At 34.4% G+C, this 22,596-nt stretch overlaps 1 protein-coding gene and 1 pseudogene across 1 annotated transcript; one reads left to right on the forward strand and one right to left on the reverse strand.

Annotated features, from left to right (window-relative positions):
• Positions 1-539: 539 nt before the first annotated feature.
• LOC149575132 (uncharacterized) lies at positions 540-2,084 on the forward strand. The gene is made up of 2 exons (XM_089814981.1): positions 540-673; positions 1,363-2,084. Exons 1-2 carry the CDS (start codon positions 620-622, stop codon positions 1,957-1,959), a joined length of 651 nt encoding a protein of 216 aa, XP_089671107.1. The 5' UTR covers positions 540-619; the 3' UTR covers positions 1,960-2,084.
• Positions 2,085-11,362: 9,278 nt separating this feature from the next.
• LOC149575133 (peroxisomal 2,4-dienoyl-CoA reductase [(3E)-enoyl-CoA-producing] pseudogene) lies at positions 11,363-12,005 on the reverse strand (annotated as a pseudogene).
• Between the last annotated feature and the right edge of the window lie 10,591 nt (positions 12,006-22,596).

A 22,596-nucleotide genomic window follows, 5' to 3' on the forward strand; every position in this document is an offset into this window, starting at 1 on the left:
ATCTTATCAAGCCATCTCATCAAAATGGACATTTGCTTATGTAGTGCAAATTTCAGCACTAGAGAATCAAAACATAATAATTAAAAATATCTCCATCTTATCAAAGCCATTTCATCAAAATGGACATTTGCTGATGGAGTGCAAATTTCAGCAGCAGATAATTAAAACATGGAAAAACCTAAATCAACTCTTAAACAAATAAACGTGCACTAAACATTTCTTTGACTTTGGACTAATGATCCCAGTCCGCAGCCCAAAAACACGCACGTGGGTCCCATGATGAGTGTGATGACGTAATCCGTGAGACAACTTGCATGTGAATGTCCTAAAGATTTTAGCGCACAAGATAAGTACACGCTTTTTCCAGAAGACGACAAAGTGTTGTACGTCAACGTACATTGTATTCAGACATACAAGTTGCAAAAGTTTTCAGTGGCATAACGAAATTGTCAACCTTCCCACGGGACAGATGGTGACGTGCTTTGGGCGGTTTTAACGCAGCCGGTTTGGATAAACAGGCGGTTTTCACCATCTATAAATGGCCAAGCTTACATGGCCTATTGCTAAACACATCCCTTCTCTATAGGCAATGTGAAAAGGAGGAGGAATTTTCCAAGTCATGGAGTGGTACAAAGAGAGTGCAATCAAGGCATACCTTGAAACCATAAAGCTGGTATGTGAGTAAAAGTTGTGGTTCATGTTACTAATTTCTGAGAATTTATGAAATTATGTTATTTGTGTTTGAATTTGATTGTATAAGCTTTTTGAGCATCCACGTTTAGGATCAACATCTTCTCACTTTCTTAAGCTCTCCAACGTTATCTTTAGAGCACATCATTCTCTTTCTTTTCTTCGTAAAGCTCTCTAGCATCACAACAATAGATCATGAGTTGAGTTCTCCGACAATCTTTATGATAGATTACAACGTTCTCTTATTCCTGATGATAGATCATGGAATAAGCTCTCTAACATGCTAATGATAGATCGCGGAGTAAGCTTTCTAACATCCCAATGATGGATTAAGCTCTCTAACACCATGATGATTCACAATGTTTTCTTACTTTCTCAAGCTCTCCAACATCTTAACAATAGATCTCAAAGTAAACTTTCCAACATCTTGATGATAGATAACAACTTTTTTTTTGCCTAACCAAATAATCTCTCCAAAATCTAGTGATAAAATATTGATTACCGAATAATCTCTCCAAAATCTAATGATAGATAATACATAATCTAAAACATTGAGACTCAAAAGCCTTAACACAATCAACTTCAAAAACAAACTCTTTTTCCTTTTTCTTTTTTTCCTTGTGATGGGTTTGTGGTATTCTGATTATCTCTAATGGATCTTGTTGTGTTCAGTGCAAGCTTGATCATGAAAGAAGGTGCCGTTCATTATGGAATCCAGGGCTGCAAAACAGTGAGCTGATAGCGGCTTTGGCGGCTGGTAGAAATGCACAGCTCATGATTGAAATATGCAGTAGCATGACGTGCACCACCATAGCTCTGGCGGCCGCCGCCAGACAAACTGGCGGCCGCTTTGTTTGCATTTTGACAAGGCCAGATAGCCTTCCTGAGTCCTTGGAGAGAATGAAGGCCGTTGATCTTTTGGGTGATCATGTGGAATTCATGGTAGGAGAGGCCAAAGATCTCATTTCTCCATTCTCTAACATTGATTTTGCCCTTGTGGATTATAGTAATGATAAATTTGTTGGGCTTTTCAAGATGCTGAATTTTAACCCCAAGGGAGCTATTCTTAGTACTAATAATCTCTTCAATAAGAGTAGCTATGAAAGATGTGGGTGTATATGGAAAACCCACCGTATTGGGGATAGTCTTCAAATTACAAGATTTAAGAAGGGTTTTGTCAATTCACGCCAGATGAAGAAGCGTTGGATTGTTCAGATTGATAGCCAGACTGGTGAAGAACATGTTTTTCAGATCCATAGAAACCGCTAGATGAATAAAAATTAGGTTTTTTTTTTGGTTTTGTAATGTATATTTCTCAATTCTGTGTCCATCCATGGCAAGAACATGGAATAACTCTACAATCTAATGTTGAAATAAGTTGTTTTTGAGTTAAATTGTGTATTTTTTGTCATGAACATTGGATTGTATTAATATCAAAAGACAAGTAGAAATATAAAATATACAAAAGACTTGAATAGATTAATTGAATAGTATCATATAGAATATGATAATGAATTATAAATCTGTGGGTGTCTTTTTCTCTTCTGGTGGTTCGATAGAATAAGAGGTTTATTATTATTGAAGATGATGTTTATATTGACGAATTATGCATTTGAAAAGTATGTGCTGTTAAGCACAGCTGATAATAGGATCTAACAGATTTTTTAAAACTTATATATTTGTTTGATCAGTAGCTTTCAAAAGACAAAGAAGGCGTAAAATGCAGTTTTATTTGTTGTATAATGGTATACTGAGAATTGATTGTGTTGAAATTTTCATTAAGTTATATGATTTTGTTATCTATGAAGTTTCTAGTTTCTTCTGTTTTCTGGCGATAGAAATTATCAAATATGATAGAGAATATTAATAGAAATTTTGAGATAGTGCATCTACAGAATTTGGTGGAATGAGTAGTATCATCCCAGGCTCAGTGCTTAACTCTTAATAGAAAATATTTTAGCCTATAGACTCATGCTTCTTATCAGATGAACCAAATTCTTGAAAGTCCAATTAAAAAATTACTAATCTTATACAACATAATGAACTTTAAAAACCTAATATCTTAAAATTGTCCTTATCTTTAATCTGTTTTCATTGATTAGGTTGTATTTTTCTCATTATAAAGTCAACGGCAAAAAATAAACTCCCAATCCTTACATCATTTTGTAAATGAGATTCTTAATCACGTTTATTGTTTTTAATTTAGTTTGTATTCATATTTTTCAGAAATATTTACAACATCATTGCCTTCGTCACCTGTATTCTGGATCATGGAGGCCTCCAGCATTAGAGTTTATTAGAATAAATTATTTTATCGTATTCTTAGGGCAAGGATTTCCACGTCCTTCCTGATTTATAATGGTTATATTTTCCTTGACTTAAAATTTTAATCCTTATCTTTAGAAAAGGTCAATTTAGAATCATATTTGTTGTTAATTTATAGATCTATTAGTTAAATATAAATATGTGTAGCATGAAGTTGAATGGTTCTTTATGAGTTCATTAGAGATCAGTCTTGTCAAGTGTAAGGCTTTAACATCATGACATTGGGGTTGTACCCCTCCCAAGTTTGACAAAATTGATACTCCTAGGTCCCAGGTTCTTAACCAAAGAGGATTCAACAAAAGCCTTGTGCTCCCATATTGGGTAGCTTAATCAGAGAATATCTATTAGATTAGTTGTGCAAACATTTTTAGTGTTGTAGCCTACAAATAGGTATCAAACATCACTTCTAAATGACCAAGTATTTACTTATGAGCACATACTGAATTCTCTCACATTCATCATATGTACCCAAAATGAGAAAACACTAGCCTTGAGCTCTTAAGTCACATGTGGATATAACAAAAAATATTTATTAGAATTTGACATATCATTTAGAAGCTCAAAGTTTGCAAGAATAGGTTGGGCAACTATTGGGCTCTTTCCCTTATACAACCTCTTTAGTTAACTAGCATCAATATCTGAGTTCAATGCGACATTCTTAAATCAAGGTTACATATAAATGCAAAAATGATAACATAAACAAACAAATTTTATTAAAAGGTTCTTTTTTTGGATAAATTAATAGATAATATGCGATATCATCATTTATATTTCTTTTGAAAAAGTTTAGATAGTATAGTCGACACACAATGTGTGCCATGTTAGACATCACAAGCCCATATTCTAGAGCTACACCTACATAGCTTCTAAATTACATCAAAGATAATCATTCTAAATCCAAATAAATGAATAAATAAAGATAAAGAGATGGATATTTTCACCATTTTAAGGGTGTGTAGATTAGCTTGAAAGCACAAAAATATTATGAAAATAAAGTCTTCAAATTGCCAGCTCCAAACAAATATGTTCTGGTACCATTCATTTGTATTGTAATCCCTCTCCATACTAACTTTCTAATAGTGTACAATAGGAAAAGGGAAGAAATACAAAGAGGTAGAACACTTCTCTAAATTATAAAGTTGTACATTTCAAATGAAGATGTCCCAATAGGCTAGGAAGTAAAATTGAAATGCAAAATGATGTTGAGATAAGAAATGAAAATCATGAAAGATCTATATGCACCTATAATCAAAATAAGAGATATATTATTTTAGATCTAAATATATGATAGACGATATCCTAGAACTAACTATAAATATTGATCAAACTGAGATTGATCTAGGAGGTATAATGAATTTGAAATGTTATACCTAAGTAAAAGGCATTTGAAATGTTCTATACCTTTGGTTTTTGCATAAAATTTATAAGGATGCTCTGTCTGTTCTCGATTTGCTTGAATTTTTTTGATAGCTTTGTAAGGTCTATTCCTACAAATAGAAAAATAGAAAAAAGGTTTGGTAAAATGGATTTTCCTTGGTCAAACCCATTTTTGGAAGTCAACCTTTAAAATGAAAGGAAATTGCATAAAGTAAAGTATGTAAAATGCTAAATATTTAATTCACCTTGCATAAATTGTCATGAATGAATGTAGAAATCACTCATAACCATGGAGATGTTTGAATGTATGTAGAATGAAGAATTTGAACTTGAAATATAGAATAGGAATCAAGGATACCCACACAAATGCATGGATCTATGAAAATCACTCCTATATGTTAAATGTGGATATGCTCGATAATTACTTGTACATATGCTCGATAATTACTTGAAATGAAGGAGAGATGAACTTAGATGGAAGGAAGGATTTTCTTGCTTGTTTGAGAATTCCTCTACTTCACCATCAATGGATAGAAAATTGCTTCAATGCATAATATTTCCTTGGATTCAACTTAAATAGATTGGAGAAACTAGATCTTGGATTCTTTGAATGCAATTGCCCAATTGCCTGATTGCTTGAATGATTCTTAATCATGAATTATTGAATTGGTGCATACTGACTTATGTGGTCCAATTGGTGTTAACAATTATTATAGTAACAAGTATTTCATATTGTTTGTTGATGACCATTGAAGATTGATGACTATTATGTTCATGAAGGTGAAATCACATGATTTTGATATTTTTAAATGTATAAATCTAGAGTTGAAAAAGAAACTAGAAAATCTTTTAAATGTTTAAGATCTGATAGAGGTTTTGAGTTTATGTATGCTGAATTCACTAACTTTTGCGCTAAGAATGGTATTAAAAGACAATTGTTTGCACCGAGAACACCATAAAAAATGGGATTGATGAAATGAGAAATAGATCAATTATGGATTGTGCAAGAACATTGATGATTGAAAAGGAGATTTCTTAGATATTCAGGAGAGAAGCAATTAACATTGTTGTTTATACTCTAAACTCAAAGAAAGGAACAAACAAGACACCCTATGAACTTTTTTGTGGTCACATACTAAATGTAAGTTATTTTAAAATATTTGGGAGTAGGTGTTATACTCACAAGGATGCAAGGAATGGAAAATTTTATTTTAAAGGAGATGAAGGTATATTCCTTGGTTATTCATCTAAGAGAAAAGCTTATAAGTGTTTGAACAAAGCTACTAAGAAGATAATTGAAATTGTAAATGTGACATTTGATGAATTTTTAATGAAGAATGACATGGAAAGAAAGAAGGAACAGGAAGATTACAATAAGTTCATTTATATCTATGAATAGGAACCTGACACATTGCTTGAGTTATAGTAAAAAACCAACTTGAATCATACAATAATACCATGAGTTACATAATGCCTTACTTGAGTATTAGATAGTTCAATCCAAGTAGGAAGCTGAACCCCTACTGAGTGGAGGAAATGTTGAAAATAAAAGGATTGAACCTATGCTAGCCAAATATGTGAGAAATAATCATTCACCTGAATAAATAATTGGAGATAGAAGTGTTGGAGTAAAAACAAGAAATTAAGAGACAATACCTATTTGATTGTTGATTTTGAACTAAGAATAATTAACGCTGCATTGGATACTAAATATTGGATAAATGCTATGAATAAAGAAATTGATTAGATTGAGAAGAACAATAAGTAGACATTAGTATTGAGAGCTGCTGACAAGAATGTGATAAGAAGAAAATAGAAAATCAAGAAAAAATTGAATGAAAATGGAGAAGTGGTTATAAATGAGGCAAGATTAGTTTGCAAAGGTTATGCACAAGAAGAAGGAAATGATTGTGGTGATACTTTTGCACATGTGGAAAGATTGGAAGGAGTAAGAACATTATTGGATTATGCTACTTATAAGAAGTTCAAACTTTATCAAAATCTACATTTTTGAAAGGAATACCTGAAGAGGAGGAATATATGTTGGACTTACAAGTGGGAAGAGAGTAAACTTCTAGGGGGGGGTGTGTGGGGGGTGAATCAGGAGTTTAAACTTGGACCCATAAAACTTTCACCATTCACACATCACATGCATTAATATATTGAAATAACATGTAAATAATATGCATCAATCATGTAAACATGTAATCAAACACACACATAACACCAAATATGATTACCCAAAAACCCTCCAAGTGAGAAGGTAAAACCAGGGTGGGGATGACACCCACAAATCTTCAATACTATAGCAATAAAGTGTATCCAATTTAGGTTACAATGGTTTGACCATGAATCATGGTCTGCTCTATGAAAGGCCTGACCCGTTAAAGGCTTACAAAGACTGTTAAGTCCCACCTTGTTAGAGGATTTCAACACCCTGTTAAAAGTGTTCTTGGTTAGAGAACTTCAACTTACAATTAAGTAAGCACCCTGTTAAAGGATTTCATATAGCATATTAGGACTACTCTGTTAAGAGATTTAACTAAAATCGCCTGTTAAAATGTCTCATCATAAATCCTATGGTTGGCACTTGTTTACTTGATAACAGATCACCTCTACACAATGTCTGATTGATCATTCCCAATCTAATGTATCAATACTCTAGCCTCTGTTCTTCTCTAACTGATTCTCACTAGTACATTTGAGACCATTTTTCAACCATTATTGGTCGAAATTTTGACCCAATTTTTGACCAAATTCGACCAACCCATTGGTCAAAAAATTTTTGGTTGAAATTTTGACCAACCAAAGGTTGGTCAAAATTTCAACCAATACGTTGGTCGAAAAACCTCCATAGCCATGGTGCAAGTTCTGCCAGGAATTGGTTGAAATTTTGACCAATGAAGGTAGAAAATTTTGACCATTAAAGGTAGAAATTTTGACCAATGAAGAGAAAAATTTTCGACCAATAAAGGTAGAAATTTTGACCAATGAAGGTCAAAAATTTTGACCAATAAAGGTAGAAACTTCAACCAATGAAGGTCAAAAATTTTGACCAATGAAGGTAGAAATTTTGACCAATGAAGGTCAAAAAATTCGACCAATGAAGGTAGAAATTTCGACCAATGAAGGTAGAAATTTCTACCAACAGGTAGGTGTAATTTTTTTTCAGGTATTCTATAAAACAATCACATGCCTTGCGTATGATATGACATTTTGCATGCATCTTGCACTCTCATCTGGCTGATGATGGATTACAAAGAGTGATCTAAAACCATGACGCTAAAAAACACACACAATCAAATCCAAAATGAACTTGCATTACAAATGGATTGTGGAAATCTGATATTGTTAATTTTGCATGCATGTCTACCAGGAAAAATATATGTTTAAGTTGTGATTGTCTTGGTAGACATGTATGCAATTTTACCAATATCAAATTTCCACAATCCATTTGTAGTGCAAGTTTATTTTGGATTTGATTGTGTGTTTTTTAGCATCATGGTTTCAGATCACTCTACATAATCCATCATTAGCTCGATGAGAGAGAGTGCAGGATGCATGCAAAATGTCATATCATACACAAGGCATGTGAACTATTTTATAGAATGCTTGAAAAAAACTGACAGTAACTAATATAAAAAATATATAATTAGTTATATGATTGAGACAAATCATGTACCAGTGAGTTGGTCAAAATTTTGACCAAAAAAATTTTGACCAATGGGTTGGTCAAATTTGTTCGAAAATTTGATCAATGAAGGTCAAAAAATGAACCCAAATGCACTAGTGCAAGTATGCTCGCCAAGTTGACTCTTTGAGTTCGATCATCAAGTCACCCCACCAAAGTGCCTCATCAAGGTCAGTCTTTAGGTCTGCTCATCGAGCTTGCTCACCAAGTTAGCTCGCCATGTCACGTCTCTAAGTGGCCTCGCTAAGTCAGCTCACCAACTTGCCCCACCAAGTTGCCACTTTAAGCCCACTCACCATGTTAGATCGCTAGGCCGACTCCCCAAGTTAGCTCACCAAGTTGACAATTGAAGTATGCTCACCAAGTTGACTCTCTAAGTTCACTCACCAAGTCCGCCTCCTAGGCCAACTCTCCAGGTTAGCTCACCAAGTCAACCTCACCCAGTCACCTCAACGAGTTGACTCATTAAGTCAGCTCACGAATTCGACTCACCCAGTGGTTTTACCACCTTGCCCCAGCAAGTGAGCTCACTCAGTGTGCTTACGAAGTTGCCCCATAGAGTTGCTTCTCTAAGCTCGCTCACCATGTAAACTCACTTGGTTAGTACGCCAAGTTGACACTTTAAGTTTTCTCATCAAGTCACCCAACCAAAGCGCCTCATCAAGGTCAGTCTTTAAGTACACTTAGTAGGTCGGTTCATCGAGTCACTTCACGAAGTCACCTCACCAAGTGGCCTCAATAAGTCAGCTCACCAACTTGCACCACCAAGTCGCCACTTTAAGTTGACTCGCCATATCAGCTTGCCAAGCCGACTCCCATAGTCAGCTCACCAAGTTGACAATTCAAGTACGCTCACCAAGTCAACTCTTTAAGTTCGCTCACCAAGTCCACCCCCTAGGTCAACTCTCTAGGTCAACCCACCAAGTCACCCCCATCGAGTCACCTCAACGAGTTGACTCTTTAAGTCAGCTCACGAAGTCTACTGTTCAAGTACGCACGCTAGGTCGGCTCGCCAAGCCTACCAAGTCATGTCACCAAGTCGATTGTTCGAGTACACTCACAAAGTTGACTCTTTAAGGTCAGCTCACCAAGCGAGCCCACTAATTCATGTCACCAAGTCACCTCACCAAGTCAGCTCGCCCACATGTCCCACCAAGTCCCGAAGTTTGCTCGCCAAGCTGACAATTCAAGTGCGCTCACCAAGTCGACTCTAAGTTTTCTCACCAAGCCCATCCCCTAGGTCAACTCTCTAGGTGAGCTCGCCAAGTCACTCCCACCCAGTCACCTCAATGAGTTGACTCTTTCAGTTAGCTCACCAAGTCTACTATTCAAGTACGCATGCCAGGTCAGCTCGCCAAGCCAGCCCACCAAGTCATGTCACCAAGTCGATTGTTTGAGTACGCTCACAAAGTTGACTCTTTAAGTTCACTCATCAAGTCACCACACCAAAGCACCTCATCAAGGTCAATCTTTAAGTCCACTCACCAAGTCAGCTCACCAAGTCATCGCACCAAGTTGACTCACCTCTCACCTCACCAAGTGGACTCGCTAAGTCAGCTTTCCAACTTGCCCCACCAAGTCGACTGTTCAAGTATGCTCGCCAAGTTGACTCTTTTAGTTCGATCATCAAGTCACCCCACCAAAGTGCCTCATCAAGGTCAATCTTTAGGTCCGCTCATCGAGCTTGCTCACCAAGTCAGCTCGCCATGTCTTGTCTCCAAGTGGCCTTGCTAAGTCGGCTCGCCAACTTGCCCCACCAAGTTGCCACTTTAAGCCCGCTCACCATGTTAGATCGCCAGGCCGGCTCCCCAAGTCAGCTCGCCAAGCTAACAATTGAAGTACACTCACCAAGTTGACTCTCTAAGTTCGCTCACCAAGTCCGCCCCCTAGGCCAACTCTCCAGGTTAGCTCACCAAGTCACCCCCACTTGCCCCACCAACTCGCCACTTTAAGTTGACTCGCCATGTCAGCTCACCAGTTGACTCCCCTAGTCAACTCGCCAAGAAAATAACACATTACATATCTTCCTAGAATGTTCTTGATAGGAAGAGATCCCTTGTTTTAAAATAAGACAAATCAGAGTCAGTCCATTTAAAAGTCAGATATACAAATATAGGTGGCACACAGTCTATTAGAAACTTAAGCTTCCACTCTACTTACCAAACATGAGAGTCATAGTTGTTGTTCCAGTTATCACCCATCACAAAAACATAGCCATGAGGTACATGCTACAAATGGATATAACATGAAATGTAGAGATTTTAGTTAACTTTATTGATCGTGTAATCAATGAATAACAAAAGGATATGTGATGTGTCAAACCTCTATCTTTATGGATATTGTAACTTTAATTCCCATATGAGTATTGTTTCCAATGTATCAAATTATGTTAATTTATCAGGATTCAACTGCATGGAGGGTTTGAGTCAAAACATATACATTTAGCATATTTTGCAGCGGGACCATTGTCTTCTACACCCAATATGTTCCCAGCATTCAATGGCACAATTTCTTGAAATTTGTAAAGAAAAGAAAGAAAACCAGATGTTTAATGTTTACAACTATGAACACTTCACAGAAATATAATAACATGTCAATGCCCCTTATTTGTGAGAATTCATCTAGTAGATTAATTACCACTTTGAGCATGGATGAAAATGCTGATTTGAATGTTTATGTACACTTATTAAATTTTAATGTAAAGACCTTATTCATGCCAAAATTTAAATGAAAATTGATTAGGATAGAAGGATTTTAATGAGTTCCAGACTAAGGAAAAAGGCACTGGTACAGGGAGAGCCATCTTGCACCTTCTGAGACATGTTTTGAAGATGGACACATCTCTAGTATGAGATATGTCTCCATTAATTTTTAGAAATTGAAGAATTTTGCAATACAAGTTAAAAGCAAAAAAGAGCAAATAAATAAAACAAGAATATATAATGTTTCAAGCTGATAATTTGAATGATATAGAAATCCATGTAAAGTTATAGTGATCAGGTATACACCTTTTAAGAGGGACATAAACAATTGTATGACTGATCCTTTGTTAGAGAGAACCTTCACTATTAGCATTCTTGTATGACTAATATACTATTCTTATTTTCAAAGTTCTATACCATGGAATTTTCAAAAATTGTTAAATTTTTTTTTTTTAAATACCTCCAAGTCTATGGAAAAGAAATTTAAAAACAAATAAACCCTCCAAACAATATTTTTCTTTAAATTGCTTCCACCTCTAAGATTTGAATATTGATTATTAGATAGGTTCAAGAGATACTAACCAGTGTCAGATGCCAAATAGATGATCGCCATAGCAACATCCCATTTTTCTCCTTCTTTATAAAGAGGTTGGTTTTTTCGAAGATCACCTAGGAATTCCTTGGGTGAAAGTATGTCCATTTCAGGAATACCTTCAATTGGACCAGATGCAATACCATTTACACATATTCCATAATCTGTCCCCCACTCTAAAGCCATAGATCTTGTAAGACTATCAGCAGCTGCATGTAAACAAAACAAAACTTTGCTAGATAACTTGTTTAAATTATTATGTAAGTAAAATGACTCTCATGTTTATGTTGAAACATTTAAATTTATTAAATAGTTAATTCAAATCTTAATCCAAGAAGAATATAATGATTAAAAATGAACCTTTGCAGTAGAGACATGAATTTGATGCCAGAAAGCTAAGGTACTGTATTGTAGCACTTAAGTTTAAAATAATACCAGCCTCTGAAGGAGGCTTTCCAATTCCACCTTCCCTCAAATACTTCAATGCTGCTTGACTCATTGTAAATGTGCCAACAACATCAATATCTAGTACTGCAACCACATGTAATTTATCTAACTTCATGCCATAGTTAGGGAGAAAAGCTAAAACATCTGAAAAGAGTTGACAAAAACTTATCACTTCCTCCATTGACATACGTCATAATGAACTAAAAAGTATGAGTCATCTACAACCTTCAAAAACAAGTCCTTAAGAAATTATGCTTCAACATAGAGTTCAATTCAAACATCCAAGTGACTTGGCACTATTCCACAAAACATCAATGTCAAAGCTTAACTATGGAGTTTCCTCCATGGTTTAAACCACTCTACTTGGAATCCCATTTGCAAAACCTACAACAAGTGTTGTGCCTTATGAACCATTCATTAGAAAGCCCCTTGAGCTCATCAATAGATAAGCCTAAGAAATAGATTTGGATAGCCAACTCAGTTTCATAAATGCTCTTGGAGACTGCATGTTGATGAAAAATCATACACAAAAGCATTATAGTACAGACTATTGTAATATGCAGCCAACCAGAGGGCCCTATACTATGCCCCATATCCTTCAAAATGTACAAAAAAATTGGGTTTCATGATCATGTCAAACATACAATATCGAAGGAATGTTCTGTAAATAATCTATAAACAGTATCCTTCCAAAAAAAAAGGGAGGCACATGCCTTGGAATCTGTTTGCACTTTAATTGCATATGCAAACTTACAATTTTTCATCCAATAGCTTCCAAAAATAACCGGCAGGCTTTAGAACTTTGGAGATTCCAATAAACTCTATCCTTAAACAAAACCTTTGAGTAATAAATGGCATATTTCTATTTGAATGTATTAAATAGGACTCTATTAATATGATCAAGGAGAAGATACACACACTAATGGATTATAGTTTATGCTCTCAACATTTTCCTGATCAGAAGGCCCAGAGCTGGGACCCCAACACCTGTAATCCATTAAAAATATTGGATTTAGTTATTGTGCCAAAAAATTAACTTTCAAGGGATATTCCAAATATATATATAGAATGACAACACTCCAAAAGTGTAGAACCATATCCTTTATAAATCCATTATACTTCTGTTGTATAAGAAAAGTTATAGCTTGACGTGTAAAACCTACTCATAATGACCTATACTGCCATTGGAGGGTCCCATATTTCTATCCCTTTACAATGCCTTAGGCTTATATCCATTTACAATACCTTAGGCTAGTAAATAGGAGTTCTTCTCAAGTGTGCAACCAATAGAGCCCAATAGCTTTAGTACGTATTTAGTTTAGAGTTCATCACGAGACCTGTTGTACCTATAGATTTATCTATATAACATATATATATCTAGTGATAAGTAGATTAAATCTTGGATTTCTATATCACTAAATCAAAATGGTATCATAGAAGATGATGTCCAACAAGGATAACTACAACATTCCAAGGTGATCTACAGAGGTCTGGTCATCAGACAGTAATAAACTGTCACAGTTGTAGATTGCACCAGCTTGACCAACTTCTTGCACTAATATAAGCATAAATGAAGAAAACTCAATCTAAAGAAGAAATGTTTGCTTCTAAGAAATCCAAGATTAACTAGCTGATTGTTATGTAGATAATATAAAAAAAAGCATATCGATGCTCTGAACACGATAAGGGCAACAATGCCTAGGAAAAACGACTAGAATGATGACAAATTTGAAATTTGCCTATTCTAGAGAAAAATTGCATCTCCTCTTTGAATCTTAAAGTTTAGTTAGATAGCTCAAAAGTTAGGAATAATTAGTAGTGCAAGTGTAGCAAGCTACCCCATGTGGGAGTACATGTTCAAACTTTAATGAAACCTTATTAGTTTTAAGAGCCTATTACTTTTTGAGAAATGCATGCAAAGCATTAGCAATAATCCAGTACCTGTGCAAAGCACCATCAGCATTGGTACTTATGAATACCACAATCTTTGATAAAATAATTCTTCAATCATCCCAACTTTTCATTCTGCATTTTTGTTTCTTGATTCATTTTTATCTAGTTTAGAATCTCCAATGAGATTTGACAAGAGATCATGGTTGTTAATGAGGGTCACTCAACCCTCGTATTTTCCCCTTTTGCAACCATTTGAAATAAAAGTTGAAGTGAATCATCTTCAATCAGACTTTGTGCCACTCCGGGGCAACTAGCCAATGCCTTCATTATATGCACTATATTTCCTTCTACCTAAAAATGTTTAACCAATAACCACTATCATGCAAATCCACTTAAAATTTTACATTAAAAAAGAATCTACATATAGTGGATGCATTCATTTTCATAAGAAAAGGACCTCCCATATACATTGTGGTGTCTATACATTTGTCCAAAAATAAATGTGGATTCAACAAGTCTAGTGGTTGTATCAAGCATTGACCGGATGATCTTTTGGTGCAATGGAAACCCTAGCTTGTAAGAAAGCCTTAATTCACATGAGCCTACATGATTTCACATTTTTAAACTCGCTGGTAATGATAAGTTATAATCAATGATAACAAACCAGTATTAACATAGTCCTCCCATCGATTTGAATTACAAAATTTGATAATCCTGAGTCATAGCCATTCAAAACCTAAACAATGTGTATAAAAATTTGGCATCTTCACACATTTGCAAAACTTAACCCAACATGCCACCTCACACATAACTTCCTAGGAGTAGTAGAAAAATCACTTTTTCCACATGTACATAAAAGAAAATTCATGTGGAATATAGCAATCACAACAATTATAATAAGATGTTCAAATATTTGAGTTTTTATAGCCATAATTTAAATTGATATTAATGATGCTACATTAAAAAACTCTTGCATCAACAAAAAAGATGATTCAAGAGCTACATTGAAAGGTAAAATGACATATAAATACATTTGAGAAATATAAATATGTTAGATGAGGCCACCTAAGTTATAGTGGTTTCTTGGTGGTCAATTTTATTGACTAGATTCCATCAAGCAATATAATGTAATTGTTGGATGCTTGTGTAATCTCACTACTCGAGTTTGAGTGTGGTTTGGCAACCTTAATTTGTGATGGCTTGAGGTGATGTCTGAAAATTTTCATTCAAAAAACAAAGCTAGGTGTGACTTGTTGTATTCAGTACATGTTGCTACTTCAGATAGACTGAAAAATTCAATTGATGCCCACCAAAAAAGTTTGGGTGTCTTGGCATTTTCAAACCTAGTTGCAATCTCAGAGGGAGACTTGAATGGTGAACCCACACTCAAGGGTCAAGGTAAAAGTTGGTTTGAGGCCATATTTAGAATTTGTTGCTTCAGGGAGGCTTTTCAAAAATCATCACATGCTTGATTGTTCCTTGGAGTGCTTAAAACTTGTTATGGTTCAAGGTAGATTGTTGAAAGTTTGACTGCTATTCACTATTTATGCCTGCTTATGGCTTCTTGTGCTCAAGCTCTGTGGCTTGAATATATTACAAGGTTGACTTTCAATCAAACCTAAGGTGCACTTAAGCTTTGTGGCTTGAGGTTACAATCACCTCTTTTGATATGACTTACCAAAGCCAAAGAAAATAGTTTTGTAGAAATCAATAATAACCACAACCACAATTGGGAGAAGTAAGAACCTGTACTTCCACATTACTGACAATATCTAGAGATAATAGGACTTCTACAGAAATAGGTAAAGGTTTATCAAGAATACAAGTAGTATCAAGAAGGATATCAAAATACACAGAGTCCAGAAAACAACAACCCCAACAAGAGTTACTATATTCAAAAATAATCTGCTTGATACATTAATTTAGGAGCAGAACCACTACTAGGAAACTCATTCCGTGACCTTGAGAGCCCACTTATGCTACAAGCTAGTAAGGATATTGATGTAAGGTCTAGATGTCTACTTTTCCCACACGTATGTGGGCAGAAATTTTTCTTAGTAGTCCTATTGTTGATCCTATTTTCCAAAGTCAAATTGTGATATTGCTATCAGACTTCAATTGTGTAGCTTTTTGGGTCAAACTCATTGACCCATGTTTCAATGACCATTTATTTACATCTTTAAGTAACTGTTTAAGAAAACAACCACCTGTGGACACTCAATTTTGAGTTACAGGAGGTTCGACAATCCGAACAACACTAAAACAAAGTCATTAGATTATGAATTACATTTTAAGAATGTTTGTCTACAGCAATTACCAATTGCCTTCTTGCTGTAAGAAAAATAATTGCTAGAAGAAAAATTATAGCAGGGAGAAAAGAAAAGTTACATTGCATGAACAAATTGGAGCAGCTGGAGCAAATTGTTGAGGGAAAGATGAGCAACCGCAAATGTGTCAGCCAATTACCATTACAAATCCAATGTAATCCTTGTAATGTTGGAAACAATAACAGCTTTGGGAGAGATTCATGGAAGAAACACTGCCAATAGCTGGACTTGATCAGTTGTAAACAAGAAGCTGAACCAACATTAATTTTAAGCACAACTGCAAAAGATTTAAGACAACAATGTAGCTCCAGAACATTGGCTTTCCACATTAACTCCAACATTGCGCCCATGCCTATCTTGGGAAAAAGTGAATCATTCAATTACATGAGAAGATTCTATAAATAAAAACTGTTGAGTAAACAATCATAACCAAGACATCTTACCAAAACAAAAAAATCAATGAAAATTCAATCTAAAACATTCAAATTTGCCATGTTAAAGTAAGTCAAAGTCTAATGACTTGAAGCTGAGAGTCTTTTAACAATTCAAAACAATGTCCTAAGAAGAACACCCATCCCTTTGCAGCAAAGCAATTATCACATCCTTTCAAAAGCAAACTGATACAATTTTCACAATTTATTAAGTCTCCATGAAATTTGTAGTCACAACTGATCTTCTCAATGTAATCATGTTTCCTTTCTAAATATTAATCTACATCTTACCTTTCCATTTCAAATGTTGCACCATTAATTCTTCACACATCTAAATTATTTTATATCCATCAACGACTATTAAATGCATTTAAGCTTCAAATCACTGTCATCTAGTAAACATTTATCTGACATCACAGAAGTGTAAAGATAATTTAAAGCTATTACTTCTTGATCCTTGACTCTTTTCATTCAGTCAATGCTATTAATAGTTGAATTGTACTTACATTATGTTTTATCCAATCTACAATAGAAAATAGACATCAATCTATTTTCTCCCTTTAGTGAATCCTCCATCCCAATGCTTGAGATAGCATATTGAACTTCCATTGTCAAACCAAGTCCAAAATAAGCATGTTTTACCCTAGGGAAGAAAGGACAAAAGATATACTGAAACCTTTAATTCATTGAAAAAAGCAGAGGAACATGAAACTTACAATATCATTAATTCGAAAACCTGTAATATCCCATTTCAAAACAGGTGAATATTTTGATGTTGATAGTAGAAAAAATTTGATTAAAGCTGTGATATCCATGGAAGTTGCTTCAAACCACTTGCATGCTCTTTCCAATTGTATGAAAAGGTAATGGCCTACATTATTCAATCAACTGAATGGAATTTTTACTTCGAAGGTTCGGAGGGTGCGTTTGGATATCACTCTTTATTTAGATTCCCCAACAATTGGCCTTCTTACTTAATCACTTCTGTTTTGCACCTGCATAAGAACAATGTTGACAATTAATTATATATTTTCTGAGAAAAGATCGCAAACATGTGTTTTTAAAGTATTACAATTTTAGACTTTTAAATGAATGAATGAATGAATTTGCAAGACTAAAGCAGCTTATGGGACTCACAAGTTAGCACACACTACAGAAGGGAGGAAGAGAACTTAAGCTAGTTGTGACCTCTGTAACCTCTTGATTGATGTCTCTTTGCTGGTGGATTTTAATAATAAAAAATTAAAAATCAAAAACTATCTATAAATTTGGATGTCTTTCCAGATAAATAATCATGTCAACTAATATTCGCATATTAAGTGGCCTCATCACCCAAATAAAAAGTAGAATTTGAAACCTCATTCAAACTACAATAGATCACTGAAACAATATGATTGAAAAATGTCTTACAGAATCTTTGAAGCACTTACATCAATGCAATGGAGAGCTAAACCCACAGTTGCACTATTGCTTACATGGTCATCATCATCAGACTTTTATTCATGGTGGTCATCATTAGACTTCTATATCGTCAAGCCCGCAAAGAGTTGCAAATGGTTATAGAATCGTTGATGCTTGCATTGTCATCATCATTAGAACTCTATTATAGTCAAAATTCACAAAATAGTCAAAATTCACAAAGGGTTAGCAAATGATGAGATTAAGTTATTTTTAACAAAATTATAATCTTTGAAGAACTTACATCAAGACTTCTAGTAGTATTGTTTCTTACACCGCAATTACCATGAGACTTTTGTTAAGTCAAGTCCACAAAGGGTTAGCAAATGTTAGATTAAATTACTCTTAAGAAAATTAGAATATTTGAACAACTTACATGAAGACCTCTATTAACATCATGGTTGACATGGTCATCATCATTAAGCTCATGTTTTAATCAAATCCACAAAGGATTAGAAAATGGTCAAATTAAGTTATTCGTAAGAAAATTAGAATCTTTGAAGAACTTACATCAAGACAATGGAAAGCTGAACTTCCAATAGTATTGTTTCTTATATGGTCATCATCATGAGGTTCCTATTAAAAGTCCTCAAAGGTTAGCAGATAATCAAAAAGGAGAAAAACAAACATATTAGTTGTAACAATAGCATAACCTTTAAATCTTACTTTCTATTTGAACAAGACATTACATACCTTTCAAGATTCTTACTTTTCTAATAAATAATATTAGCATAGTCCATTATCAACCCAATATATCTCTGATAAACTCATTCAAAAATGGAAATTAGAAAATGTAGAGATTAAGTTATTCTCAATAAAATTAGAATCTTTGAACTTACAACAAGATGATAGAGAGCTGAACTTCTAGTAGCATTTTTCTTACATGGGCATCATCATCATGCTCCTATTATAGTCAAGTCTACAAAGGGTTAGTAAATGCTCAGAATAAAATATTCCTATGAAAATTAGAATCTTCACGGAACTTAAATCAAGACAATGGAGAGCTAAACTTTTACTAGCATAGTTGCTTACATGGTCTTCATCATCAGACTCTTGTTATAGTCAAGTCAACAAAGGAATAGAAAATGGTTAGATTAATTTATTCCTAAGAAACTAAAATGTTTGAAGAACTTACATCAAGAAAATAGAGGGTTGAACCTCTAGTGGCATTATTGCTTACCTAGTCCTCATCATCAGAATCCTATTTAAAGTCCACAAAGGTTAACAAAGAGACAAAAAAAGTTAGTCTAAATTGTAACAAAACATGTTAGTTGTAATATTAGCATAAATTATTTCAGAATTCTTTCAAAATTCTTGCTTATCTAATAAAAAATATTAACATAGTCCAATATCAATTTGACATACCTTTATAACTTTTATATGTTTCTTCTTTAGTTGATTTACTTGGTTGTTAGATTGCTTCCTGATCATATGGCTAGCATGTTTTGATGCCCACACACATTGCAAATCTCAAGCTCTACTTGTGAAATGTGCAAATCTATGTGCACACTCCCTGTTTTCTTCAGCTTTCTTAAGTCTACGTTCATAATCATTGCCCTTATTCTTTCTTGAAACCCTTTCAGCTTCTGGAAATTTTAGAGAATGTTGATCATCATACAAGGCAAACATTTGATGATATAACTGTCCTATCTAGCCTGCATTTCTCCCTTTCCCACCATTAGTAGCCATGACATCATTTTGAGAAGAAGCCCATGCATCAGACTCATTTTTCTACATATCAGCATCTTTATCCTCATTGGACATAGAATTGAAGATATCCCTTGAATCATCATATACATAAAATTCCATATCCTTATATACTTTTCTAATCACCATGTCCAGTCGGTTAATATACCTACAAAGAAGGGCATGGCTTATATGAACTTATGATAAATTTAAGTGTTATCAGATATTAAATTTATTAGACACAATCTATTAATAAGTTAGACAATTACCTGGATGCAATAACTCTGTTTGCAAACTCATTTAGGTTTTCCCCACCAAATATTCCTCTTGGAAAATTAAATTGGATGTTTTCCAGAAGTTTGCAAATTTCTTTTATTAATTTATTCTTTGTTTGCTCTTCAATGCTCCCAGTAATCTTTAAGGCAAGTATTTCCATGCGAATAATACTTGTAATTCATGTCTATTCTTGAGTGAAGAATTTCAATAATTTTTTTAATGAGCTTTCAAAGAAATGTCTATGTAAAAGTCTAAATGACAAAGACAAAAAAAAAGGATACTCTCTAACCTTGTCCTCAAAAGTGTATAGAGAAGCAAAATTAGAATTGCCAAGGTGGGTAGATAATGGAAGGGGGCAATCTTTGTACTTGACTGCCAATTCCTTAGGTTTTTTCAAAATCAACTTCATCACTTCATGGCAAGTGGATCTCTTAGTTGAATTGCTTGCTTTTGCAATGTTTGTAGATGAGCAATGCTTAGCTTCCAACTGGACCTCTACATGTTGGAATGACAACATCTATTAGGCATTGCACTAGATCTCTCAAATCAACGTCTTTGCTAGAAAGGCCATGCTGCATTTTTTCATCCAGTGATTCAATGAATGCTTTTTCATTATCTAACTCAATAGTTTCTGAATCAAAATCTCCAACCTCAGTAGATGAAGAAGCATTTGAAACAGACCGTAAAATAGTGGATATAGGGCAAAATTGTTCATAGTTTTCCAGAGGTTGTTGTGCTTTCTTGAAAACCAGATCTATAGTTGCATTATTTTTCTCCATGGGAAAGGAATTCAAAGCCTCTATTTTAGTCTCCTCACATTATTTACTTGAATAATGTTACTAAAGTAAGTCCATGTTAAGCAAGTTACACCTAATATTAATACTAAGGTTTATAATTTATTTACCTTGTAAACTAAAAACCTTGAAGATTAATTGTATCTGCTGATCCAACAAAGTCAACTATACTCATTACAGCCTTCCTCTAACTATAGCTCATGTTATTAGAAAAAACACTTTCTAGATTTTTATAAAAATCCTTCTTAATTTGTAAGATCAACCATAAAGTCTCATTCTCAACAACTGTCAGAGAAAACCCATAGTCTCAGATTGTAATAGATTTATCATGGATACTAAAATCGGGGCATAGATATAGATTAAAATAGTGAAATGAGATGTTTTAACTTTAAAGATAATAGAAGAAGAAAATAAATGAAAATGTTTGATAGTAAAGATCAGTACACTGTAAATGCTATTCAATTTTGAATACAAGATGGATAAAGCTGAATATGAACAAATTGCTTTGAGCTTTGATATGCTCTCTGTATTTTAGAGACACACCCAATCAAGCATAAAATACCTTCTCAAGAGATTGGTTAGTGGTAATTTCAATGCTACTTCCTACCCTTAATGCATTGTTTTCCCAACCACTATGAAACTAGAATAAAATTAACTGATGATATTAATGAAAACCTCAGCAACCTAAATTGCTTGAACATAGCAAGAAGGAAAGAAACTAAATAGATCCATCCAGACCAAGGAAACCCAATTATCTCTGGTATATCAGGGTTGGTAAGGAGTAAAATAGGAGATAAGATCCAAGGTTTTTATGAAGATATAGGTATCTATTCTAATAGTTATGTGGAAGGGATGGCTATGTGACATGGTATCAGATCTTTTTGGGAACTAACAGTTGAAAAAATCATTTTGGAAGAGGAATCCAAACTCATCACAGATATCCCTTTGAATTAAGATAATAGGTCCTAGAGAAATATCATCCTTATGAATGATTGTAAATGAAGGATAGCCATGTTTAGATAAGTCAAGATCACACATACTCTAAGAGAAGGAAATGGGGCAGCAGACATCCTAACTAGATTTTGGGCTGCCGGGAAGTGAAAGTGATTTTTTATGTATTCAACTAAAATGAATTTAATTAATGATAAAATATTAAATATTTGGAAAAGGCGGGAGGTTTTTTCAAATTATTTTATTATAAATGACATTAATGGGGTCTTGATTTTACAATGGCACCTCATACCATTTTGCACATTGACTTTCTTGTGGAGATTGAGAATGCCATCCCTGCTCTCCCTAATGATGCCACCGAAAAAATTAGATAGGATTGCGCAGTTGCTTCAAGGCATGCCAAACCTCCTAGGTGCAACATCTCCAAAGAAGAGTTCATTTCTTTCAAAAGTTTGTTGCATCACAATGACTTTGTAATCACTAAAGCGGACAAGGGTAATGCTACTATCATCATGAACAAGCAAGATTATGTTGCAAAGATGCTTGACCTTCTGGTTGATTCTTGTAGCTACAAAACCTTGTCTTGTATCCCTTGTGCCAAAATTTAAAAAAAAGTCAAAGCCAGTGCCTTGGCCTCCTCCTTTGGTGTTAACATCAAAAAGAGGTTAGTCCCTTCTAGGGAAGTCACTCCCCACATCTTTGCTCTTCGAAAAATTCACGAGGAGGGTATTCCCCTAAGACCAATTTTTGACACCATAGGCTCCCTCACGTACCCTCTAGCTATCCATCTTGCCAAACTAATCTTGCCCTTGGTCGGCAAATCTAATTCCTTTGTCAAAGACTCAGCCCACTTTATCAAATTCATCAAGGATGCTCATCTTGATAGTAATGATGTCTTGGTGAGTTTCAATGTTGTCTCTCTCTTCACAAAGGTCCCAATTCCCAATTCAATTGAA

Source organism: Cupressus sempervirens, chromosome 2 (assembly GCF_028749045.1).
Source record: "Cupressus sempervirens isolate cs-2001-9-10 chromosome 2, ASM2874904v1, whole genome shotgun sequence".
Lineage (NCBI taxonomy): Eukaryota > Viridiplantae > Streptophyta > Pinopsida > Cupressales > Cupressaceae > Cupressus > Cupressus sempervirens.

Coding starts and splice junctions, on each gene's coding strand:
- LOC149575132 (XM_089814981.1), top strand. CDS start 620: ATGGAGTGGTACAAAGAGAGTGCAATCAAGGCATACCTTGAAACCATA. Junction 674..1,362: donor ACCTTGAAACCATAAAGCTG/GTATGTGAGTAA, acceptor TGTTGTGTTCAG/TGCAAGCTTGATCATGAAAG.